Below are 27729 nucleotides of genomic sequence, written 5' to 3'. Positions count from 1 at the left end.
TGATAAAAACATGTTACGGTTAAACTTTCCACCTTTTCTCACACTAACATTTCCTTCTCAGGTGCAATTTGCACTTCCTTACTGTAATATTTTATGTCATTTTGTTTTCTCCACTTCAGTGTAGAGGAAGATGCTGCGAGAAAAGGGGGCTGCCTCTTAGCTTTGAGATGCAACACACCGGCAGTAGTCCTGGTACATTTGGTGATAAATGTGGCGTGGCAAAAGACCCCAGAGACTGGAAGGGATAGGATGGGTTCATTGGTTGAGGCTCATGGCATGGCAATCACTCACTCTACGGAAGAGAAGAGAAGAGAAGAGAAGAGAAGAGAAGAGAAGAGAAGAGAAGAGAAGAGAAGAGAAGAGAAGAGAAGAGAAGAGAAGCAGCTGAGACAAAGAGGAAGAGAGCAAAGAGAATAAGCGTTGAGCTCTGTTTGGGGCTCTTTACTTTTTTGTGCCAGGAGAAAGAAGCTGTTTCCAGCTGGAAGTCACGCTTCCTCTTTTGTCACTCAGGCCTCTGTCTCCATTCATCACTAAGACACAAAGAGGCTCTGAAGAACACTGTTAGGATCAAGCTACAAACTGCTGCATTCCTGCATGTGAAGCCGCTGCAAAATTAGTGAGTCAGTCCCCATAGGCTTCCATGTTAAAATGCCCAACGTGACAGCAGAAATAAACTTGTTTACAACCTGGGGAAAAAAAACAAAACGTTTTCAATCGCTTAAAATTATTTCAACACTTGGTGGGTGGTGAATTTTTGTAAGTTATCCATTTATATTTTTAAAAAAGCCCAAATATAATACGGGGTTGCCGCTCTCTGCGAGGCATCGTTACCATCTATAGTCACTGCACAAAAAACCTCTGATCCGCATTGATGGGAACACAATGCCCAGGTGAATGCAGTAATTTCAGCTTCTTAACCGGCAAGATGCAATGACACGCCATCACTAATTACCATTCATTTTGCCTATATTTTGCGGGTTACTGGTATTTAAAAAACTTGCATGCACATGCTAATTTTGTTGGGAAAGGGGTATATGAGTCAGATCCACCCCTCGCTCCTCCACAGTCCGAGCCTCTCACCCAAATATGGTCACTTCTAGCTACAAAAATCCAAAATGGCAATAGTCAAAATGCCCAACTGCCCTCAGAATGGCAGCGCAAAAACCAATGGGTGATGTCATGGTTTAGATCCATTATTTTCAAAGTCTATGGTTTGAACACTATGATACATGTAACTGTCATCCTGGTATTGCTTTTCTCGTTAACAGTTTTTACTTCATGTGGGTTTTATAACTTGACTATAGATGGTCTTTTTTGTTGTTGCTCTCTGTTAGCTGTTAGGACAGTCAGATCCCAGCTTGTAAAAACACTGCTGCAAGGCACGCTTTCCTCACCTCTGACGCTGCAAAAATCTTGTGTTTATAAAACTGTGTGGGATACTTTTGGCCTTTTCCTGGGTCAGTGTAGCCTCTGCTGTTACAAAGACATGCTGTGTATTTCTGTGCTTTGCAGTGAGTTTGCCACCATCTGCTTAATTATTAGCATGACTGATGGAGTGAAGCGGCTGCTGTCCATTCTGGGATGTTTGTATCATGGTGACAAGTTCCACATCCTCAGACTGTGTCTCATGAGATGTTTGACAAGGGTAACGTAATACGATGTAACAGACATAGTATGTTTAAAAAATGATTATTAAATCTAACTTGTAAAAAAATCAGTGTAATGATAATAATAATAAATCAGTGTAATGATAAATAAAACAAATAATAAAGCCATTATAACCTAAGAAATTACCTTCTTGCAGAGATAGACCAAGTTACCATCTGCGTTTTTAAGATGTTTATCGATCCAGCAGGAGCAATCAGCCCCCTTCTCATAAAATGATGAAGATTAAAGTCAGCCCTCGGAATTGACAGATATTTACATATAGGTGTATTTCTGAATAGTTTTTATGTAAAACGGAATTAAATCAAACAGAAGATGCTGCCTTCTGATTTTTATCAGATCACAGCAGTACTGAAGTTGTGGCTATGGTGAGGCTGTAATATGGCTGTAATATGGCACCACAATATAATAAAAAATTGATTTCTGTTATGTCTGTATATAATGTGCGGGAGTCTTCAAACACAAATTCTCTTACACCGATGTATTGGAATGACAAGAGTAATGGTCTGTTTGTACTTCAGTTATGAAAACAGATTCTGTATGACTTGGACGCCATTTTAGATGGGACAAATATGCGTCACAACTCTGTGTTTTAGAGTGTGTCTGTGTGTGTGTGTGTGTGTGTGTGTGTGTATTTCACGCAGGGCTTGGCAGGGTATGCCATGCAAGCAATTAAAACTGCTCATTAATGCTTTGTTAGACAACACTCAAGCTAATCCCATCATATGGCAGGCGGTGATAAGGGCATTTGCTTCTCTCACTGCCTGTCTGTCTGTCAGTCTGCTGGGAGCAGATATGCTATCAGTAACCAGTTGTAAAGGTGAACACAGGGAAAGCCATGAAGGCTCACTAATAGTCTGATTTTGGTCAGCTGGAGAAAAGGGACCCTGGATGAAAAACGGCCTAGCAATGTACACTAGATAGCCTTGAAGAGTCAAGGGTCTTAAGTTTAGGACTGCAGTCATCTGAAAAATTCCTCAAAATTAAACAGACAAATATATTTTTTTGTTTGCCCCGGCCCTCTGGAACTAAACCTAGAAGCATTTTATAATCTGATGACCCTGTCAGCACAACATCGTTTGATTGTACCTTCAAAAATCCGAGATTAATCACTACTTGACATAGATAGTGTTTGGTAAGGTTGAGGTATAAAAACAATTTGATTAGGCTTCAGGAAAGATCATGTTTGGGCTATGTAACTACTTGACTACGGTTAACATTGTAATTTGGTTTCAGAAGACAATTTTGTTAAGGTTTTGAACATTTGTCATCATCAGCATTAATATCATTATATTTATAATGGCTATTGGTGCTTTTTATTGATCTATTTTTTGTTAATTTATTGAAATTTAAATTATCTTTATCAACACAGTTGGTGGGTCGGGGCGATTCAATTTCACTGTAGTTTTTGCGATGTGTGACATGTGTTAGCACATATATCTGTATCTCATTCACTAGCTCATTGCTACAGCTTTGCACTGTGCTCACAGCAGTTCCTGCCAATATCTCAAAAGTGTCATTGCGGAAGTGAAGCGCCCACCCTCCAGTTCCCCACTGGTTAACACCATTCGTTCTGTCAGCACTGTTGTTGTTTAGAGCTGTCTATGGAGTTAGCACCATAAGCAGCTTGCTGCCTACTCAGAAACCTCCATGTTTAGACCTGTGTCAAAACAATTCATACGCTCTCAATTTTGCATAAAACCCCTATGAAATTAGTAAACAAACATAACTGTGCTTTAAAAACTATATCGATGGTTGGAAAATGGGAAACAAACTGATCTACAGTGTTGAGGTCTGATTAACTCTAAAACCCATCAGAAGTTATTATCTAAATGAGAAGCATGTAGTCTTTATGACTGGCTGAGTTCTTCCTGAATCCCATGAATATAACCATCCAATATTATCCTGTCTGCTGTTGCAGAGTAAATTGCATAACCTCGTTGCATCTTTCACATGAAACAACAGTGGAAAAAAACAGCCTTGCAGCTATAAGATGAGTAAACACAATTTTTTTTCTTTGCTTTTTTGGCCCATCGTGCTGCGCATGTCAGCACCCAATGATTATGATGCAGTTGGAGAGTGTGCATGCTACTGGGAGCCTTGGCCAAGCTGGCAGGGAGGGAAAACAGATTACCATTTCCACAGTGTGTGTTGTTGGGGCCCTCGAGCTGACTTCGGAGCTACTACTACCTCTGCTAGACTGGAGCTGTCAGAGCAACTCTGCTCATGTCTGTGTCATCAGCACAACTAACACTTCTACCGCCGCATGCTCAGATGAGCAGACACAGATTTATATATATGCATACTCACAAGGACACGCTGAATCACATGCATGAGTGCACACAGACTCACACATGCTCAAAAACACGTAGTCATCAGTGCGACTGAGGATGTGTCTGACCAGGTATAAAATCACCCTCTCTCTATCTAAACTCCTAAAACAAGCATAAACACACCATTCAATAACTTGCATCAGTAGTTTTCAAAGCACAGAAATTAATTAATACTCAAAACAAAGATATGCTTTAACACCTAAGATTCACCAGAGACTTGCTTGTCAGCAGACACACTACCGTATGTTGTGGCACCAAACAGGCAGTAATTTTTCTGGTTGGTATTTTTGCATTCTGTGTATGTTTCTAATCTTCTGAGGTGTCCAGCAGGAGAGCGGCCACACAGCGCCTGGCCGACACCTACAACTGAGCTACCAGTGCTCATTAGATATGTAGACTGAGGTGTTAGTCAGGGAAATAGCTGCAATGACTGCACACATATAGAAGATTCAACATAATATCTGGCGTTGGGCTCTGTGTCTAAGGCAGTTTTTGGAGGGATGATATTATTGTAAATCCCCAATCTCTGCACTGCTGAGCTTGTATATGGTTGCAAGGAGTGGTGATGTCTGAGAGAAGATGCCAATTCTAAACTGTGGATGTTCAAAAAATTAGCAGGTTTATTTCTATTGCAGACACGGCACTAGGTGTCATTACTTCCAATCAAAGGTGATGTAGGCATGTTATGAGTGATGATGAAAAGGCCAGCCGCTTATTTGCAGGAGCGACCACATTTGAGGTTATGTGGGAGCAATTTCACAGAGCAACTGTGGAGTCAAAACTTGCGGACGACCCACTCAACTTTGCCATGTTAGAGCTATGCAATGCAATAACACTTCTTGTAGCGCCTGCTGCATCATGTCCAAGGAAGCCAGTTTCTACCGACAAGTGCATAGCCGTAATATCATGTGACTTATAAAAGTGAAAAAAGTGTTTCCATTGCAGTTTTGCGAAATATTGCTTTTTCAAATCACCTGAAATACCACCTCATCTAAAAACTTTTGTGCAATTTTTTTCAAAATTGACACTAGGAAACTTGCCTAGTGTAAGTCTTATGATTTACCAAGCCTGCTGCTGCACTGGTAACCCAAAAATCCAACAGGTCACTGTTGCAGACACCTGATGACACTGCTACTTCAAATGCTACTGCTTACAGCATTTCATCGGGCTCAGCATGCTTCAAAAAAGTAGATTAAACAACATGCTTCACCACATCTAAGGCAAAGTTTTGTAGAGCTGTTGTTTTTCTGTGTTGCAGTATATAGCAGGCAAGTGAACCCAGGGGCAAAAGCAACAGCAACAGCAAGGCCACAGAAAGTTGAAAAAAAATATTCATAGACAGATTCTGTAAAATGGCAGACAACGGTAAAGCAGAAGTGACTTGAAACACAAAAGCATAAACTGCAACAGCAGGAAACATTGAGCACAAAACGACAAAGCAAAGGGAATTTCAGGTATATGTAAGATAACTAATTAGAAGAACAACACACAGCTGGAGTTGAGGACTGGCATAAGGAGGGAGACACAAAGATAGGCTAAAAATGGAGACACCCCGGGTGTGGTAGGTAACACTTGGGCAGAGAAAACAAGACTAACACAAGACAGGTGTGCAGGGAAAACTCTGGGGCAGAGAAGAACTAAAGAGACTGATACAAGGCAGGCGTACAAGGAAACAGGCAGGAAACAGACTAGAGAGACAGTGCACAATGCGTCATACTCGCAAAACCATGCCCACCTGGGGGGGGGGGGACGAGCAGTGCCATGGTGTGCAACTGAGTAGTGAAACATTTTGTGATGATTTGGTGACTTTGGACTATAACAAATGTTGACTAACAACAGCAGGGAGATGGGCAGTGCATTGTGTCTGGGAGGGATGGGCAGTCAGCCAGGACAGCTACAGAGTCTCTGCTGGCACAGCTCTCAGTGCAGGTGTCACAAGGATATTGCTGTGGCAAAAAAATTTTTGTCGGAAACTATCAGCTAAACTATCCCCTGTTGTTATTCAATAAGTCACATCAATTTAACAAATAAAAATGGTATTTGTAGTTTTCAGTTGACTCACTATGCATTTGCACAATTGTGCTTGAAGAAAAAAACTTTTTTTTGTATCCATTTACCAATGAATGGACACAAATACTGCCCACATTGCCATTATAAAGATCAGGCTGTTCTAAAAAAAAAATGTTCGTACACCAAAAGTAATGCACACAAATTCGTACATATCTCACAAATTTTGCTATCAGGTGACCTATGTGCTGACAGAAGTAAACAAAAAAGCACACCTAAGTGGTTTGTAAGGAGGCAGGTTGTGGATGGGTCACAAAAATCTGGACTCTGGCGACACATGTTCGGAACCGTGTGAACTTTGAGTCATTTTAAGTAACACTGTCGCCATGTTTCTTTACCTAAAAATAACCTTTATTTCCTAAACCTAACCTCTACAACTTTACATAAGGAGTCATTCATGGGGCTCTAATTCGTAAGATGTCATCTGAACTGGTGAGGATACGGTTGGAAAGATACATGAGGCAGACTATAATCTATAGGTCTTTATTTATTTTTGCAGATAACATATATTGCAATCATGCTTTTTCATATAACACCATCTAAAGACATTTATTATATTTTTTACATATAATATCTTACATTAGGCCCATGAAACAGCTAGAAATATACAAAACAGTATTCTCTGACTAGACATTTCTATTCCATTATTATTATTATTAATATCATCTTTATTATTACTCTATTCTGTTATTGTAATTATAATTTTTACAGTTGAGAGAGATATGTGCTTTAGTTTCTGAGATAATATTATTGCAGAAAACAGCAAATAATATCACATTTTTTTTGTTCAACATTTAGACAAAAGAAAAGAAAAACTCAGGTTGTACGGACATTCACAGATACATGTATTACACAGTCCAGTTTACAACATCGTTCAAGAGAGAAAACTGCAGTATGGTAACTTTGTACAAAATTCACGGAACCCTTTGTCATTGCACATTTTAATTCACACATCTTTGAGAGAAAAAAAACATAGACAAAATAGAATAAACGGGACTGATTCAACCTGATTCCTGTCGCATATAGCTGCCACAGAAGCAAATTTTCTTGATCCTCCTTCATAGTCAAACAGTGATTTCTGTGGTCTGTTGCAAAGTCAGCTTCTACGTATATGTTTTTATATTGCCGAGCAAACTTGATATGTAGTAATAGGTTTTTCTTTACCCTATGAAAAGGAGTAGTTTCAGTGGTGTTGGCCTACAGTAAATAGCATCAGCTTATGTCCTGTTGTGTTAACAGTGCTTTTGCCGTCCTTGTACCCTGACTGAGCCAAAGTTTCTCTCTCGTAGTCTGATATTGGAAATCTGCACTCGCCACAAATAGAAACACATAATGGCTTCTACTGAAATGACTGAGTGAAGGCCATCACAGTTCATTTACACTGAAAGAAATGATGCTTGCTGAATAGCACGCAGAAAAGAGGCGATAATTTGGATCAGCTTTCGAGTGTGCCCAAATACGTCTATATTACACAAGTTTGTGTGTTCATATATTGTTGCTGCTAAAGGTAGCATGTTGGGTTAATGGGAGAAAAGGGCAGAAATTTGATGATAGTTGTTTAAATATAGCATTTATTGTTTCAGTGTATAATGGTATTATCTGAGAGAATTTGGTCACGTCCACCTTTATTCCTGAGGAGTGGGTTACTAAATTGATATACAAGTAAACGGTTCCAGTGGTAGCTTTCATCCATCATACACTCTCCAATGCAGCAGCCACTGCAGCTTATGCATTCTCACAGTTTAAGATATAAATCTGAATTACATTGGCTTATTGCAACACAACTCTGTCTTTACACGTTTATCAGGTGAAGTAAAATCTACTTTTTCCAAATAATCTCAGGCAGAAATATTGTACACACAATGCAAATGTGGGATTTCTGTATCGGCTACACCTTTTTTCTCAGAGGTGGTAGTTTACAGATCCAAATTGTGCTTGTAGGTGGATGCTGTATTTGCTGCTCTGTTGCTCTTCAGAGAAACAAAAGGAGATGCTTGATTTAATCCAGGTATGGTCAGTGGGTCAAATGTCTGCACCAATCTTTCAAACTTGAGTATGATTTTGGTCCTCCTCACTCTCACATATAGAAAACGACCTAAAAATGATTCTACAAAAAATATTCAGACGACATACAAAGTTATTGTTCTTTAGAAAACAAAGAAACAAGTATAACAGTCTCTTGCTATGTTTCCTATGTAGGTTATTTTTGCTGTTGTCACACGGTTCAATCGAGCCAAAGAGAAAAAAAAAGTTGGACGATTCAAAATTTTATACTGTACTTGTGCTTGTGCTTTTCAAAGGTAGCCCCAGACGTGGGTGGTAAACATTTCAGGCAAACTGCAGGATCCTGCAAGGGAGTGATAGTCTGGCTAAATTATATTTTACACATACAAGCAGATTTGGCCTTACCTGTTGCACATTCCCATATTGTCTTTGCCATAAATTGGTCAATTTTCACTTTACAAACTTTCAGATCGCATTTTTTTCACCTACTACACTGCATTCATTTTAATGTATTTATTTCATGTACAAGCAAAATGCATTTTACCAATATTTTTCTTTGTACAGTAAATGTAGTTTAGTAGATTAATTAATATCTTCAAAGTAGCACAATACTATTGAATCAACGCGGGCCTCCAAATTTAAATTATATATTCAATATACAGTAATTTCCTAAGTCACATTTCCTTTTCTAAAAAGACTAACTTTTTTTTGCATAATGAAATTCATAATATCACAACAATTTTGCTGGGTAGTTTGTTTTCTCCTCATATGTTTTTATAACTCTGTATTATACAAATAAACAAACAGAAAAACCCCTAAAAATAACAATGTAATCAGGTTGGTCTCACGTGTCCCCAGGAGGTAGGTGAATAAAAGCAGACATGGAAGTCTGGTGGTCGTTCCCAACCTTGATTATGTTTTTTTTTCAGCGTAGATTGCCAGTCTGGCCATCGAGACAGAGACATCGAGAGAGGCAAGCAGAAGTTTCTAGATGTAGGCTTCCTCGTTGGCAGGGTTCTGATTCTGGTTCTCTGTCTGCTGATCCGGGCCATTTTCCTGAGCCCTCACCAGTTGCAAAGGCTTGATCATCTGCCGCAGACGCTGAAAGAGAGAAGCACAGATATAACACAGCTGAAAAATGATGGTGTAGAGATTACAATGAGACACTGTCATATATCATTTATAGGGACCAAACAGCTGCAAAGTTTGTTATCAAACCAATAAGCTGTAACAAAACACACCAGCTACACAGCTGTGAGCTTGATGAATGCGCAGCCTCAGGCTCTGAGGGTTAACTTTCTACAAGATACAAGACATAGTTCCCCTGATATGATATATGGTTTTATGAATTAATTCTGCCTGAGATATGTCGAAGAAAGATCATTTTCAAATTTTTCGGGGGCCAAGCTACCAAGCAACCCGCCTGAATAAATGCCGGCATTGTACATTTCTCCAAACGGTGGATATAAAACATTTGTATGTCATTACAGTACGTAGCTGAAATGTTGACATTTTTTATTTTTTTAATTTCAACAACACTGTGGTTAATGTGTGGTTATCTTTAGGAAAAAAACACACTTGGATTAGGGTTAGGAAAAGATTCAATGACTTAAAATACCCATTTTTGGTACCACAATTGTGCCTTGAAATTATGCTGATGTCTCACTAAAAAACAACAATTGACAACCTCCAGTGCTGAAACCTGAAGCCAATATGGAAGTGCCAAAAACTGCAATTGCTTGAATGGCTACTTGAGGCTGGATCCAGAGGCCATCATCAGAGCCCTATGTTAAAATGCCCAAATTTACAGCATAAATAAACATGTTCACAGAGTGGTACAAAAAACAGTTTGGGTCTTTATAGCTAATTTCAGCGTTCATGACAACTTAACCCCGCGTGAATTTTTATATAACTCACCCACTGACATTTTATTAAGGCTTAAAGTAACACATATTTAAAGGCGGGGCCACTTGAGTGACAGGCTCTCTACGAGGTGTTGCTACGGTCTGTGAGTCAGATCCACTCCTCACAGCTTCACCCATTCATCCAAATATCGTCACCTCAGGGTCCCAAAAACCAAGATGGTGACTGCCGAAATACAGATCTTGAAGCTTGAAGACGTGAGTCCACAAACCAGTGGGTGATGTCACGGTAACTACGTCCATTATTTTAAACCTTTTTGTGCCACAATCATGGCTGGCTTTTTGTTTGTTGTACTAAGACTGAGGTCTGTGGTTGTCTTTAAACTGGCAGCCGTCTCGCCTTGGTGTCACCTCCTGATGACAAAGTCAACTCATCTACATGTTATCAGAATTACATCACACCAGAAACATTGATATATGTATGAAATCTTCAAAAGTGACATACCTATGGTTTGCAGACACATACAATGCCGACTCTTTCTTCTCCTGACTGAGCTGTACTGAACCTACAAAACTAAACCAAACCATCCCAGACTTGGTAATTCTTCCAAATGTTCTGAGCTAAGAGTAAAGTTGGACCCGGGATTCTGCGGCACAGTGCGCATTTATATGGAGAATTTCTGAAACTAAGCTTCCGCCTCGGTGCAGAGCACTAATCAGCTGGCTGATTGCTACAATTAGACAATCAGCCATCAGCTGGTGGTGCAGGATTTGACACCTGCACATCGCCTCTGACAGCCTCTGTTGTACTGCCTGCAATTATGGCCCATTTATTCTGTGTATGGTGGCTATAAAGCTATATCTGTCACTAGGGACCATATAGATGCAAGATTATTGTTTATTGCATTGTGGACGGTTGCAAATCAAAGCGGTCTTAATGTAAATGGAATGCCGGAAAAGGTATTATGTGCCATTGATTAGGATCATCAGATCAATAAAAATGCAGCGTACCATTCTGCTGCATACAAATCAATGTAATTTACTGAGAACTCGGTAGCCGGTATAGCGAGAAGACATCTAAAATTGTTTAAAAGAACTAATTAGAAACTCTATTTTATTAATCCTTTTATCATCATTCTGCTCTTCATGGCCATTTATCACATCTTCACTCAGCATGCCTGTTTGCTCATTACAAAATCACACTTTAGTTATAATGCACAGAGCAAAAGCACACTGGGCTAAGTTGAGCATTTTAACATCCAGAGTGAAGAGTCTTTTCACTGCTAAATTATATTTCAGGTACCACACTCCATTGCCAGCCATTATGTAAATGTTGCAAATGTAAGTGAGGATGATATAAATCCTGGATCCGTATATTCTGGTAAACACATTTGAGCCAGACTGTCGGTGAAAAATCTACAGGGTGACTTTAAATGTCCATTCAAACTTCCCTTCATGGTTAAAACTGACTATAAAATCCTCAGGGCTTGTATGACATTACATTATCCTCACAAAACAGCAGCACCCTCTGAATACACCACTGTGTCCCTTTGCTGGATTGGTCTATCATAGAGTATGCAATAATATATTTGAGCCAAAAATCTTGCTTGCCAAGTAATCCACTTGAAACTCTTACACAGAGCCTGCCTCGCTGCAGACTGTAGATTAAAATTCAAACCAGTTAATAGATGTGTGAAATTCTCCTGGGTGGGTGCAGCGATGCTCTGGGAAATCTGCAGCTATCATATTTGCACCACATGAACCAAAACTCTTGGTATTTATATACATATGTATAAGTGGAATAGCACGTTCTATTCATGTGTCTATATAGATTATGCAGATATCTGTACCATTTTTAGAAGCATCTGGTAACTCCACCTGCTTTGCAGTACAAGTATTTATTGAGCAAATACAGCAAAGGAACAGGTTAAATTGTACTATTTAAGTAAATTGCGTGAACTATTTGAATCTCTGTTGATCTTACCTCTTTGTATGTGCCCTTAAGTGTGAGGAACATGTAGCCCATGTAACCAGGGATAAGGGTCATGGAGGAGAGGGCCATGCACCACCCAACGCCCTGGCCCCAGGCTGGGAACACGTAATCACCCATGGTGAGGGGAACCATCTGCACTGCACTGAACAAGAAGACTCCCTGGACAAGAGGGACAAGGAAATATATCTCATCACCTTCACCATCATGTTTTGACATTGAACTAGTAATTCAGGGCCATGAACATGCAGAAACACAACATCAGAATAAGCTTTGGTCCTGGATGACCCTTTTGAGCACTTTATTAAGTATTCTATAAAGGTGTGGTGAGAAGGTAATGCTGTTAAAGTATGAAGCATTGACCAGTGGTGGACAGCCTGATGGGGACTGCATCGTATTTACCTAATTTAAAAGCCTTCGTAGAGGGCTTTGCAACGTGCTTCTTTAATGCAAGGGCACTCCAGAGCAGTGGTTCCCAACAGGTGGGTGGTGGTGCAAAAGTGTGTCACACGTCCATTCTGAATAAACCGCAAGTGACTCGCGAACATGTCAAGTTTGTTAGAAAAATTTAATTTCAGTGGATATCCGGCACACAGCTTTTATTTTGAAGTGCTGTTTTTGTTTATTCTTGCAATATATTGTATTTCTTTGTGCTTTAAGCCAACATGTTGTTTACAATTTGTGAAATAAAGTTGAATACATAGTACTTTATCTAATGTGTGGACCTTGAACTAATGACTAAAGAGATATCTGGACCTCGTGATATCTGGACCTCGTGGCGGGACCAGTCGGGAACCACTGCCCTAGAGGACACCTCATCTTGTTTTCTTCACTAGAAAGGCCCCCGAGAGGACACTTCATCTTGTTTTCTTGACTGCACCCTAGAGGACACTTCATCTCATTTTCTTCACTCATCTCATTCCCCTCACTAGATGTGCTTCCTAGAGGACACCTCATCTCATTTTCTTCACTAGAAGGACAATAAAGAGGACATTTCATCAAATTTTTTTTAAATTGTAAAGACACCACCAGGGGAAACCTCATCTCATTTTCCTCATTAGAAAGACTCCCAAGATGACACTTCACCTTATTTTTTCACCCTAGGGTACATGTCATCTCACTGCCTTCACTGCAAGGGCTCCCTAGAGGACATTTCATCTCATTTTCTTTATTGGAAGGGAACACTAGAGGACACTTCATCTTGTTTTTTATTTCACTGGAAGGGCAGCCATTGGTACTGACTTAAAAATAATTAAACTGCTTTTGCTTTCCTGCACATAACCATCAAGCTAGAGTGACAGAAAAACTGCATAATCATGCATATAGAGATTCTAGCAATTATTCTCAGTGTATAGCTTAACCTGAAACCTCATAAGCCCTAAGATTGTCCGAAATGGAGCTGTATTTTTTCTTGTTGGTGTCTAAAACATTGTACACTGTTAACACTTACAGCCACAATGAGCGGAGTGAAAACGACCCAGCAGGCCTTCCACCACAGACAGGGCTTGTGGCCAATCATTTCCTCAATGTTCTCGTAGAATTTGTTCACACCTGGAACCAAAGATGAAGCATGATGAATACAGCTTTCGTCATTGCGTTGTGTGACAATAAATATTATCTTGAGTATGTTTCTACTTTGGATCTCATATGTTAGACGTTGAAATTTTAGCTCCCAAAAAGTCAAAAATTAAAGACTTTGGATGGAAAAACATCCTTAAGAAAAAGATCAAAAAGTGTGGCTAACCATAAAACCATGAAATTGAGATGCACTCAAAGAAGACCAGGAAGAGCAGGCACATGCCACTAGCTGAGTAGTAGTCAAATAGCTTGAACACATACAGTCCACCCTGTAAAAGGAGAAAAGCAGAAAACAAAAGCAAAGAAAATGAGACAGGGAAACTGTTGAAGAAGCAATTATAGCACTGGATGTGCTGGACAGTACCAAATCGGTCAAGTGGAATAACATCAAGTGCGAGGGCACTGGCGGCTGTAGCTGGTGAGTGTTAGTGACATTTCATTGGTGAGGACAGAATCAGTGCTATGACTTGTGGAAACTGTGTTACTGTGAATGTGCAGCACAGGCAGCACCAGTGTAGACCGTGCATCTCCTTGAAACATTTCATGTCTGTCCACCATCTCTACTGGCTATCAGGTCATTATGGAGACCAGCTCAAAGGGACCTGTTCCAGTTTGCCATCTCCAACTCTGTGAAGCCTGATATGTTTTATATTGCTCAGAGCAGCAGCGTGGGTAACCGCCTCATACAAACTGGACTGTGCATGTGGCATGATGAATATCCAGTTTGGCAGAGGTAAGGGGACAGTGCAGGGTCTTGGAGAGTCACTGACAAACATGACCTTCGCCTGCAGTGATTCTGTCATTTTTAGCTCACAAGTAGGCAGAAACAGAAGCCTCTCTACTGACTTTTTGCTAACTTTTGACCCCTTCACTTTTATTTATTTTGTTTTTACTTTAGCCAGTAGTAATTTTGTGGGCTGGTATTCTGAAAAAAAGTTAGAAAGAAAATACTAAAAACATATCTTAGTCCAGCTGCACTGTAGTCTGAAACAAAACATTAAGAATGAATGCCAACCATTTTAAAATATGGAAACAAAGAGAGATGACTGGTTTTCTCTGTAGCTTACAATCAAATATAGGTCACAAAATAGTATCGGGTGCTCATGGAAGACAGGAAACAACAGGATAAAACGGGAGGGAACTCCAGGCACTCCAGGAAAAACATGAAAAACGAGGAGGAATTTCATTAAAAAGCCTTTATTATAGTGGCAAATCATTAAAAAAAAAAAGCCAACATGTTTTGACCAAACACTGGTCTTCATCAGGGCTTAAAAAAGATGCATGTTTTTTGACATTGAGGCCCTGAAGCCCTGATGTAGACCGGTACTCGTGGAGTGCCTGGATTTCCCTCTCGTTTTATCATTTTAAAATATGGTTCAATTACCGCGTTATCAAATGCTGGGAGATAATAGAAGACTAATGCAACCTAAAAAAACACTTAATTTAAAATATAATCTAAATATTAAATTAGCATCATAATAGGTTTCAAACTGACTCAGTAGATTGAAGTGTTAATAAATTATAAAATTGTGCGTTCCCTCTTGGGATATTTGTCGTTTAAGAGAGAACTCATTCAATATCTTAACAAATATCATGGCAGTCTTTAAGTTCAATTATCAGATATTTGTGTGCAAAAGTGGCATTTTGACCTTAGGGAGGTGCTAGAGGGCATACGTAGAAAATAAATAATAAATAGAAATTGTAGCCTCAAGGTGGCAAAGGCAGAAATGTCAATGGGTCACCAAAAACATTTGGTTTCATCATTTGTGGACCATAAACATTCACAATACACATGATGGAGATATAGCCATTAAGGATCCATATCACTGACCAAGAGTACATCTTAGCCTAATGGTGGTGCTAGGCAAGACAACAGCTCAGCTGGTACACTTAACCTTTAGAAAACATGAAGGGGGGGTCATTGAAGGAGCTCTTTATGGCATTCAGATAATTAATATAGCAGCAAACAACTATAGAGTACCCCAGGAATTAACACAAGTTTAAGAGACTTTTATGTTTTTTTCCACAATGTATGTCAATAACCCACTCATGAACTTTGGTGTGACTAAAGTGACTAAATGACACTACAGAACGTCATTACACCGAGCTGCGCTTTACAGCCTTGTTGTGGTGGCGATGTTAAGGTGTAGTTCATTTACAGCCTAACATTAGTTTTTTTGCTTTTGGCGATTGCATTTAGGCTTCAAAAATCCGAAAAGTGTTGTTACTGGTGGAGATTTTCTTGCTGAACAAAACTCCAAGGTATCAGAAACATGGGTTTACTACAGAGCTTATTTTCTGCAATGATCCAAAACCCAATGGAAAAATCCCATAGGCTTTTTGACGAGGTAACCAGGACAATGCTAACTTCCACGTAGGCCTACAGAAAAATGTCATCCCTGGGACACTCAAGGGCACCACTACCTCCCTCAAGACAGAGTAATGGTGTCCTGAGCAGAGAATCAAGTCACTTTCCCTCACCATGTGTGTTTTTATCTGAGCTTCTCTGTCCGCTGCTGTGGTAGAAGGTGTGTGTGTATCCCACTGGATAGCTCATTCCCTCAATTCTGCACTGCGCTCATACAGCTGTTATTGCTGATATGGGGCCGGGTTTACTGTGAAAGCGTTCCCCTGAGGTTGACAGCAATAGCTCTCTCTGCTGTAAGCAATGTTAGCTGCTAGCTGGAGGCTTAGCCACGGCCATGTTAAGAGTCATGCGCAGACAACTTCTGAATCATAGATTCTCTGAATATCATGTAGAACTCCTTTAATAAAAATACTAAACTTCGTGGGATTCTGGCCTATAGGTGTGAGACGTCTTCCACTGAAAAAAGGTGTTTGACAAATAAGCAAATAAACCTACTGTGTCATCATCCTTTGGTTCAGCGGCTAGCGGGTAAATACGTTAAATGATATCATGGCTGTGAACATTTGTTTCATGTTGGTTCATGTTTGCAGAGTGAAATGTGATGCTAAATGACCTGAACCACTTTGGCTGGAAACTGCAGTCTCAGAGGGATTATGACCCCGTGACCTTTTCACTGAGATGTTCTTTGGATATCACACGGGCCACTTGGGGGGCTGAGTTAACAACCTCTTGCAGGTTAGTGGGTCAGCTGCTGAGGTCACACCACTGTTGTCTTGTGGGTTGCTTACAAGTCTGTGGAAAATGTTTTATATTTTGTGACAATGCCAGAGTCAGAAATTCTAAAAATAACAAAGGCATGTTGACGCCTGCAAAGGAAATATTTTATGTCTTAACTTGACTGATTAAAGGTGAACTTGTTGAACTTGCAGCATTTTTTACTGAATTCTGCAAATATTATGAAAGGAGGGCAAATCCCCGTAGAGATAATAGTGTGATTACATGATTAACTGGAGAAATGCAGACTCAATATTGACCTGAATATGGCAACAGATATCAACCTTGTCATTTATTTGGAGTGTTTTTGAAGTAACTACCCTGTAATGTCTCCGGAGCCGGTGGATTATCCAATAAGAAAGCTGTATTTACCTGTGTGATGTTGGACAGTCCGATGATGTAAGAAACAAGGCAGACGACTGCAATGAAGATCTCTCTGCGTTTTCGGAGAATGTGAGGGAATTCATCAACCAGTGCAGTGATGAAGCCTTCCACAGTGCAGAACTAGAGAGATTGCATGTCAAAACTGTTACATAATACACTGTTGTCATATAAAAAGGTCTTTAATGAATAAAAGCGTAAACAATAGAATCCAATAGAACATTCATTTTCATTTCTTTCATTTTTACTTCCATTTGTCAAACCGTTCCTTGACAGAAGCTGGAACAGCAGCAATTTACTGTATGAACATGGCCCAAAATCCACAATTGAGGCCATTTTTGTTGGATTATCTTTACCTGGCTGTCAATTCCCAGCATCAGCAACATGGAGAAGAAGAGTATGGCCCAGAGAGGAGAAATGGGCAGCTGGGTCACGGCCTCAGGATAAGCCAAAAATGCAAGGCCAGGTCCTGACAAAAGACAAATGTTATAGACATGGTGACGTGACATCTTTCTTTTTAAACACACATTTTCATCTAAAATAAAAGCACGCAAGTTAGTATTTAGGCTAGTTGAAGACTTGTGAATAATGGTTTGAGCTCCACAACAATCCTTTTGTGTTCCTGGGACCTTAGAGTCCTTCACTGACTCCCAGATGTCTGAATGTTAACATACTGCAGGACCTTGTAGATGTTTGACTCCAATGATAGAAACAGCTGGATAACGTGTGAAATGTGCTGCATAAGGCTGAATGATTTTTCTGTCACTTTAAGTTGTTGGTGTGTCTTTGTCCATTTTCGTGCTGTACCAAGATCTTCTCTGACCAGATTTATGGTGTTGTTAAACTCGTATAGATATTGGCTCAACTGTGGCTTGTTAAGTTCATTCTATTATTCATCAAAAGGACGAATGACCAAGAGTTCAAGATTTTTTATTCTACGTCAGCATCTGTGAGGCAATACATTTTTCTGCAAATAGGCTGGTTGTCCTTTTCCTCAAAAGGACAAATATACAGCTTTAATGTGAAGGAGTACATTGGTTGTAAGTAATAAAGTCAGGGTTTCTACAGCTGATAAGACTTTTTAATGCCACTTGGAATGATATCCCACATCAATTGCCTAAATATTTATTGTACTATAAAAGATGACTTGGGTGATGTTAATGTGTGACGAATTTGGCAGATTTAATGTATTTAAAAAATAATGATAATTCGAAAAAAAAAAGATGTCACCAATTTTTAAATTTTACAATGTAATGTCAGAATTTATAAAATAAAATAAAATGCCATATGTCTGTGCATTTTTAAGACTTTTGAAAGGTTTTTAAAGACATTTTTAAACCAATAAAGGCTTTTTTGTAGATTAATAAAATTCAGTGCCTTTTAAGACTTTTTAAGGATCCGCAGGGAACCCTGTAAAATATTTACAGAAGCAAGCCTTCTCAAGTTTAGGGCAGACTCGTTGGTACCCAAAAAAACTATTTTCATTCAGATATCTTGAGAGTTCGAGGGACTCCTTTGAAAATGACTTTGCCAGTTGTTCCTTCCCCAAAATAAAGCCAACATTTTGAGCATTGTTTCGCTCTCTTCTTGAACAGCCTATGCCAACAATGTCAGTACGAACAGGTGCATTAGGTGTTCTGGTTTCACAGCATTTCACCATCTCGTTTAAAAAATAAACGCGACACAGCTTGTTAAAAACTGTAATGTTGGCCTCCAATTATTTTCACTGAGGGGGCTGTGGGGGGGGCAAGCAATTGTATCAGGGGTGAGCATTGGCCAACCCCTGGCCCCGCCTTGGGGGCACAACTGGATTTCAAATCCAAAGTGTCCTTGATAGAACAAAGTCGGAGCACTGAATGTCAAACTTGAGTATTTAAAAAGGACAGCGAGTTTTGCAAAATCACTGAGCATTTTTTCTTTCCAATAAACCCAGAAATCAGAGCTGAGACACAGTGACAAGCTAAAACCTTCCCTTTTTGCCTGAAAGAATAACATCTAGCAATATCAAACGGCTAATTTTTACACAGTCGCGAGCATCTCTTGCCTGTGCCAATTGTCACTATCGAGTTTCAACATTGATTGCAATTACCTGAGGCTGCCACATCAGCGATGGGTCTCTTTGTTACATTGGACATGAATCCCACGATGGAGAAGATGACAAAGCCAGCGAACATGCTGGTGAAGGAGTTGATGCAGCAGACAATGACAGAATCTCTGTAGGGGAGAGACAAAGCACAAGGCAGCCATTGTCACGCCTATATCAATTCCTTATCAACCCGTCACACATTGTCGGGAGGCATGGGGGGAAGGGACGGTGGAGAGCCATTTTGCATCCTGCAGTAACACAGCGGCTGGGTACATTTATATTGACCCGTTCTTTTTAAAATGGCAGTGAACCCCAGCAGTTTCAAACTAGTTGAGACCACAAATGCACGTAGTTGGGCTGCAGACCGGTGTTTATCTGACAATGCGACAGAGGCTGAGGCTAATGTAAACGTCTGTGCCTAATGTGCATGTGAAACAGAGGGTAGAGCCAAAATAATGAAACAACTGATACAGCTGGAGGCTCAAATAGTCCCAAAATAGAAGGTACAGCAGACACTATGTTGCCAGGAAACCAAAAATAATCCCACAAAGAGACATCTGCACAATCTCCTCAAAAAAAAAAGAAAAAAAAAAAAAAGATGTGTGAGTAACCGGTGCTAGATGCAGGTATTTAATTCATGAATGAACCTGACATGCAAAATAACTGCACCTACCTGTATACGTTGTTGTTGAAGGGATTGTAGCTGCCAAGAGCAATTAGAGAGCCTAATCCCAGCCCGTAGGAAAAGAAGATCTGAGTGGCAGCATCCAGCCACACCTTACACACAAAGATAAACAAAAACATGTAAAAATTACCAGGTATTAACGCATAACGTGTAAAGTTGATGCTTAAAAGAGAGATTTATTTTAGAAAATGGCCACAATACATTTTATTTTACTGGCTTTATGGCATTGTTTGCCATTTTCAGCCAATATAACTGGCTGTGCTGATCAAGCCAAATGCATTCTTGTAAGCATTTGATGTAATGGCGGTGCTGCATTGTCACACTTGGCCCCATCTGATCCACTCTGATCCCACTGCGTCCCCTCCTGATCAACTTAACTCAGCAAGACACTGCCTTATCTAATGATGTCTCTCCACACCTCATCTAGCTTCACCTCATCTTCTTTTCAAGCTTTAATGAGGTGACTAAGTCATTTATTCACAATCATTGTGGAATAAAACATAACATCATCAAGAAAAATCAATACCTTCATATAGGTTTTCATATTCCTGAACACTGATGCATCAACCTCATTGCCGCTGGTGTGCTTCAGCACATTAGAGTGAGCGAGTACAACATTATCTGTATCTCTTAAATTAACTAAATTATCTGTATTTGCATCTGTACTTGCAATGGACGGGGTTTAAACAGAATATTGGGTGGGCCTAATTGGAAGTTGTTATTTTGAAGCCTGAAACTGAATTTGGTTGATCAGAAGGTGCTATGTTTATTATTTTCCAGAAAACTGTGTAGATAAAAATCTCAGGATTGAGCATCAGATCATTTTTGATCACAAGAGTAAGAGTTTGAGCTGCTACTCAAATGATAATCGTACCAGTAAAAAGTATATTATCTGTTACTCGTTTCATCCCAGTGTTTTCGATCAACCTTAACCTACACTATACTTTATAGTTAGCCTGCATCGGCATGATAAATACAAATATGCATAGTCATCAGGAGTTCATGTTTATATAGGCTTGTTGCTCTTCTGCTTGAGGAAAAATATTTGCAACGTACACTGATAGACAGACTCTCTAATATTTTGCTGTCTATGCAATTAATAGGGATTGGTATATACAGTATTTTCTCTGTGAGTGTTGGTATTAATATTGTGCACTTCAGAAAATCAATTTGGATAAGACTCTGCACACCCCTTAATGACTTATTACAGGTACAGCGACCTCTACAATTTAATCACGATTAACTATAAACAGTGTGTACAGCTGAGCTCGGCTTAGCTTTTCTTCTGAAGCCACCTTTATGTTGGCGGCCATCAAAGAGCCTTTTGTATTCCTGAACAGACAAAATTTTTAGACATGTAGGCCAAGAACAGAGTACATACCTCAGACTCCTTCAGCTTCTCAAAGTCTGGTGTGATATAGAAGAGGATTCCATCGAATGCGCCGGGCAGAGTGATGCCACGGCAAAACAGGATGAACAGCATAAAGTAAGGGTACGTGGCTGAGAAGTACACCACCTGTGGGACACAAAGTCATTGTTAGAAAAAAAAAAGAAGACTAACATGTTAAATCATGCAGCCAGTGAGCATCATTTTATAAAAGACATATTTGCCCTGCGAGGCAATGACACTGTAGAAAAAGTGAAAACTGCTAAGTTGTTCACCTCATCATGAACAGTGTTACAGCACTGTAGCACCATCCTCACAGCACCATGCAGCACAGTGACCTAGTCAGCTGTTCCCCAGAGGCGGGATGACCCCAGAATGGTTGGGTTCAGCACACTTTCAGCACACTATTCCCCTCCTAATCTGAGCTAATTTTTCACTGTGCTATCAAAGTCAACACAGTTAGGATCATTCATGAGAACGTGTCAAGTGAATACAAAATGACAACACATACTGTCATTGACACTATGTATTAAAAAACATGATGACTCAGCCATACTTAAAATAATAAACTGATACAAAAAGAGAAATAGGCCGATCACTGTTATTTTGTGGCTCAGCAGGTCATTCCAGTAGTCAAGTTTAGGCCTTTGTTTCCCTTTGTGGAAATGCTTGTTATACAAAGGGTGCTTTCAGATAAAGGAAAACTGCATATACAGTGTTGCATTGCCTTTTATAGAAACACTGACAGAAAGGGGATGGCAGAGTATTGCATTTAACTGTATTACCTAACTTGGGAAGTTATGAAATATTTAATATTTAATGATAGTAAACCTTGTGATATCATAAAAAACATTGTCATTTCAACATAAATTTGAGCTCATTCTGCACTAGTATGAAAAAAGTTACGTGATCCCTTTATTTGAATAATAACCCAACATGTCATTGTGCCATTTCTTATGACCTTGAGAATAAAGATGATGTAAATTCACTTCACAACTGGGTTTAATGTTTCCATTTTCTTTAGCTTTTGTCTCTGTCATTGCCCTCTACTTACTTTGCCAGTCCAGCTGACCCCCTTCCAGATGCAGAAATAGACGAGCACCCATGCAATGGCGAGTGTGATAGCTAGTGGGATCCTGACCTCCCCAGGCTTCTCCAGGCCATCGGTCAGCTGGTGCATGTTACGTCTGCAGGGGAGGAGTAAAGTGGTCTTACTACAACGCACAAATGCATCCTTGATCTAATGCAAGCAGCACGCATGAGTGCACACACAAATATGCACACACATGTCTGGATACTCACAAAGAGCCCTTTTCCTGGCTTTATTTTCTCACCCCTAAAGCTTTTTTGAGGCGCCACAGTCATGCTTGCGTGCACGCATGTCTAAACTTGTTTTTTTTGTTTTTTTGCTCTTATTATTTTTTTTTCTACAGCTTGTTTGAGGCCATGTAATGGATTCACACAATATTTCCTCTGAGATGTATCTGGAAAAAATTGATATTAGGGGGTTTGGTGAACTGTTGGATCCTCAGACTCATATGGTCATTTCAGACTCCAACTGTGATCTTCATCACGCACAGTTTGGACTATAACCTTTCTATGTGAATCTGTTCATAACAGTGCACTATCCTTGTGAGCTTAACAACTCATATATCCAGCTTACTCCCAGAACTCCACAACAGCGCTGGTGAGGTTCCTGGTGTCTGTAATGCTGTAGTTGGTGTAGCAGCGATCTGTGTTCCAGGGATTGCCACAAGTCTGCCATGGCAGGTCCTGAAAATTAAAGAAAAAAAAAAAGGAGAGAGAAAAAAATCACACAGACAGCTCTTTTTACTTGGACCACTCTCCCACCGCCGGGTCCCATTCTCTCTGAGGCTGTCGAGCAGCCAAGACCATAATACTCATTGAGATTTCATGCTTTTCTAAGAGGAGTGAATGCCTCATCGCCAAATGCATTTATCAATACCTTGTGTAAGGCCCTAATTATGTGGGAAAGGAAGTAATAAATGTCATACTCTGTTAAGGGCTGTGTAGCCTTATATAAGTGGTGCTGGCAAAAAGAACCTGCCACATAACTAAAAGGGTTACTATGTTAAATAAAAATACAACCTGGGAAATAAAAAACCCAGAAAAAAATCTGTTTGTGTAGATTTTTGAGCAAGATTAAAGAAAACTTAATGATTTTTTTTCTTCCCTAACATTCCAAGGTATTTAAGAACTATTATTACATTTTTTCATTATGGAACAGCGTAAATATGATGTCAAATACTCACAGAAGTGAAGGAGTTGTACAGATAGTAAAGAGCCCAGGAAATGATTACAATGTAATAGATATTTAACCAGAAGGACAAAACAGCAGCAGCCAGACCCACACCTGAAACAATAGAAGAGTAGGTATAATGTTAAATTTTACTATTCACTATAAATTCAAATTGAAATAAAATATATGTGAGATTTTTTTATGAGAGTTTTACAGAGGATTAACTTTTGCCCTCTGTTACATAATTACAAAGAGCCCAAATTTCCATCCTTACCTGTATCTGTCAATCAAACCTCATGAAGCAGCCAGTTAACATAAAAGAGTGGATTGAGGCCTTGGGAATTATGTAAAAGTGTCTTTTACCTTTAAACATAGGGGCCAGCTTCCACACTCCAAGCCCTCCAATGGAAGTGTACTGACCAAGAGCCGTCTCCAGAAAGAACAGGGGCATGCCAGCAAATATGAGGGTCAAAAAGTAAGGAATCAAGAAGGCCCCTGAATGAGAGGTGAGAGGTAAAGGGATGTAAGTGCAGGTGAATCATAATCTATCAACATTCATCATAATCCATATCAGATATTTGGCAAAAGGAGTTTCACACTGCGCCACAGATCACCGTGCAGGCTTTCGCTTGTGCGCAATTGCGCACGGCTTAGATGGTGCGTAAATACACTTTAGCTTGATTCTAATTAGAAAAATCTCCGGTGGCAAACTGGCAAGTTTTGATGTCGAGATCATTGCACTCCTTTTGGTGTGTGGATAAATGAAAAATCGCCAAAAAAAAAAAAAAAAAAATCCTGATTACCTCCTCCGTTTTTTCCACATAGATAAGGAAATCTCCAGACATTTCCGAGTCCGATTGCGTATCCGACACAAGAGAGAAGAAAGTCAAATTTCCCACCCCACGTTTCTCTCTCGGGTATCTCATTTTTCGTATTCTGCACTTTCACCACTAAGGTTTTGGGTTTGTCGTTTGGCGTGGTCGTTGGCGCGTCATTCACTGTCTCCGTTAAGACGTGTCCGTCCGAGGCTTTGGTCCCGTTGGTGGCCATGGTCACTGCGCGTGTCGGATAGTCCGGACCAGTGGAGAGGAGGGGGTTTCAGCACCGGCCCAGGCAAACAGCAGCTTCTCCGTCCTGTGCACCCAACTCCCAGATAACAGCCGAGGAGAGACAAATAATCGGAGTGATGAGAGATCAGGAGCAGCTCAGCAGCAGTCCAGCGACCCTGAAAACATAATTAAATATGGATACATATGAATATAAAAAGTCAGAAAAAAACAGAAATATCGACCATATAAATGTACTTGTTTGAAATATTTAACAAAATCGATTTCAGGTGTTAAAAATGGAGGATTCTTTCGTCTAATTTATTAACATATTTTAAAAAAGTATGTGCTGAAAGTGGAATTATTCATTATTAATCAATTAATTAATAAATGGAAGAAACAATATTTTAATGTTAAATATTTGTTTAAATCTCTTAAATCTCTTATCACAGTGGCCATTGTACTGGTCTATGCGGATTTTTTTTTTTTTTTACGTTGCTCATAAAATATAATTTTACACGATTATTATGCATCCATTCTAAATGCATGACTTTTCTTCAGGGCTGGAGAGAAAAAAAAGTGCCCCACGATCCGTGAACCCCACGGGATTAAATAAAGACTTCTCATGCAATAAAATCACTTTTAATTGCCTGGAGTGAATGCATGTTAGCAGAAATTTAGAGCCTGCTCTTGTCTTTGAGTCATTATGCTCTAAATTCAATGGCCCACTTCCTTCTGCTGCCGTACAAGAGGAGAGCAATTAAACACGTTTAGGAGTCAGGCGCGACGATAATGTCTAATGAATCACCAAGAGAGGCTACTAACTCACTGGAGTTTTTAAAAAAACATTTTCATCGAAAATATGCGGGACAGAATTCAGATATTTAATATTTATTTCACTTATTCATTAATCAGCATTGATGTAAATAACCAGCTAAGCAGTTTTAAGACGTGTCAGGTTTTTTTTGGATTTTTTTGCATAGCTCTGCATATAAAAGATATTTCTTGCTATTAATTTTTGCTATTAAACTGGAAAATAAACATCTACTCATTGAAAGAAGGAGACATGGAGCGCGCTCTCTGCCCCTCGATCAACTCGCGTGCGTAATTGTAAAAAAAAAAAAAAAAGCAACATGAGTCAACACGGTAATTTCTTGTTTAAAAAATAAGCACTTTACTGTTAATAATACCCCACGTTTGACTTCAAAGATACACACACCCTCCAGACAAATTTGGATTTTGCGAACAAAGAATTATTTGTGCATTTTTCCACACAGATCACACAATTATATTTGACATATTTGAAACATTTTGCTGTAGGACTGAAGGATCAAACACCCTCATGACCCTCATGAGACGAGTCTCTTTCGTCGTCATCAAGTGAGATGTCGCACATCCATGCACACTGCCAAATTCAGGGCATCTGCATTTTCCAAATTCCACCTCGTCTGTCATATACACATCAACAAACACTATCACTGATTTATATAAGTTGCATACTGCGCGACAGAATACTTACAATAAAATCCTTCTATTTTCCAGATTGTCTCCCCGATGGGAAAATCCGAATTTCAAAAAAAGTTACTTCCTCGCACTTTCACAGACTAAAACCAAGGTGGGAACTTTGCATCCGACCACCGCGAGCAAGTATATGATCCTGAGAGGGCAGGACGGCGAGCAAATGCGTCTTTGAGCGCGAGGTGCTGTCCTGAAAGGAGTGGTGCTGAAAGAGAGGAGGGGAGAGAGAAGAAGACGGGGAAAGGAGCTGCCGCCGTCTGAGTTGAAACGAGCAGGGACGTAACATGGAGCGCAGGATCCTCACTCTCATCTACATAGCGTCAATGTCACCTCAAAGTCGACCCTCCCCAACTCCAACATTTCTACCACTGAGATGGCAGCGGGTTTGAAAGAGGAGCATCCTCTTGTCTCAAGGCTTTATATCCTTACTCCTGCAGCTTATTTTTTTTTTACATCAGCAACTTCTCTCTCTCTTTCTCTCTCGCTCTCTCTCTCCCTCTCTCACCCTTTCTGTCTCACTCAGGGGCCAGTTGATAACTAATAACACAATAAACAGACTTCATCAAGTTGCAATAAATAACACTTCGGAACATTGAAGTGACACTTTTTCACTCATTTTCCTAACTTCCTCCCATCCAACTTTTGAGTGAGTAAGGCGACATACATTTTTTAAAAAAGCAGCAAACTATTGTTAAAAATAAGAAGTGTTATGTTGCATCAAATGCAGCCGCTCCAAAGTAGCAGCAGATACAGAGGGAGATGCCAATGGCTGCTCTAGCTCCTGGCAAAACATGATAAGAGGGTCGCAGCCAATAAAAGGAGTCAGGACGTGTGAGATAAATTGAAAACTGTGCTTATAATCTTCTTAGCCAGCTGTCTTCCAAAATGAAATACCCCTGTGGAACATCCCAAATGAGCAGTCTTAATGCAGACTTTAACTCCCACATCGAGATAAATTATTAGGGTCTCACTGGGAGATTAGACTCTCGCAGGGTTTAACAGTTAAAGTTTGGAGTCATGAAAATGAGCAAGAAATCCAATATTGAAAGAAAATCCACATCTGACTTTGGGAACGCCTGTCTGATGAAAACTGTGATGGTGATTCATTTTTTTTTGTGTATATCAAGTCCTTTGCACCGTCGTAAAGCTGTCAGGTGACACCTTATCATGACTTGTGATAATTTGATGCTAAAGTAGCTTCATTTAAATGTCAAGTGGCATCATGTGCAATGTCACTGCTTATGTCCCTGTTATGGATGCATGAAATTCTGGGATGTGTCAAATCGTCTTTGCATTTCTGCTCATTATTTGCTTTTTTTTCCTCCCTCTTTTCTTCTCTAAACACCACCCCCATGTCTCTCACGGCTTCCTTTCTTTGCTCCTGTGCTCATCTGCCCAAATCTTTCCCCTCTATCTTTTGTTCTTTTTGTCTCCGTCCGCCATGCTGTAGGCTGTGCAGTGCTGATACAGCGCAACAGAGAAGTCACACTACTGAGAGGGAAGAGAAGAGCGCCCAGATGGTGAACCAATGAGGGGTGAGCTAACCTTCTAATGATATGAAACAAAATTTAGCATTTTTAATCCCAACTGGCTGATTGGCCTGCAGGCTGTGTGGCACCTCAGATGTGCAAAAAGCCTCCCGTTGGCCTGCGACTCTCACACAAGGGGAATTCAAAATGCCACAGTGATGAGAGCTGGTGGAGCTGTGCTTGTGGCCCTGGCCCC

At 39.9% G+C, this 27729-nt stretch overlaps 1 protein-coding gene across 1 annotated transcript; it reads right to left on the bottom strand.

Moving 5' to 3' along the window:
* Positions 1-6532: 6532 nt before the first annotated feature.
* slc6a1b (solute carrier family 6 member 1b) lies at positions 6533-26397 on the bottom strand. The gene is made up of 15 exons (XM_042506336.2): positions 26006-26397; positions 24244-24665; positions 23804-23935; positions 23454-23554; positions 22844-22953; positions 22235-22367; positions 21175-21309; positions 19782-19885; positions 19112-19236; positions 17379-17491; positions 17014-17145; positions 13666-13768; positions 13372-13472; positions 11916-12083; positions 6533-9170 (listed from the first exon to the last, which is right to left on the bottom strand). Exons 2-15 carry the CDS (start codon positions 24488-24490, stop codon positions 9057-9059), a joined length of 1818 nt encoding a protein of 605 aa, XP_042362270.1. The 5' UTR covers positions 24491-24665; positions 26006-26397; the 3' UTR covers positions 6533-9056.
* Between the last annotated feature and the right edge of the window lie 1332 nt (positions 26398-27729).

The sequence above is a fragment of the Plectropomus leopardus genome, chromosome 2, assembly GCF_026936395.1.
Source record: "Plectropomus leopardus strain MGB_pleo_1.0 chromosome 2, ASM2693639v1, whole genome shotgun sequence".
Lineage (NCBI taxonomy): Eukaryota > Metazoa > Chordata > Actinopteri > Perciformes > Serranidae > Plectropomus > Plectropomus leopardus.
This window is presented reverse-complemented; position numbering and strand designations above follow the sequence as displayed.

What these genes read in the sequence shown, in the direction of transcription:
- slc6a1b (XM_042506336.2), bottom strand. Translation starts at nt 24,490, where the DNA reads ATGGCCACCAACGGGACCAAAGCCTCGGACGGACACGTCTTAACGGAG. An exon ending in AGAAGCTGAAGGAGTCTGAG is followed by an intron (nt 19,886 to 21,174) that starts GTATGTACTCTG and finishes TTTGTGTGTAAG; the next exon opens with GTGTGGCTGGATGCTGCCAC. An exon ending in GACTGTCCAACATCACACAG is followed by an intron (nt 13,769 to 17,013) that starts GTAAATACAGCT and finishes CTCCTTTTACAG; the next exon opens with GGTGGACTGTATGTGTTCAA.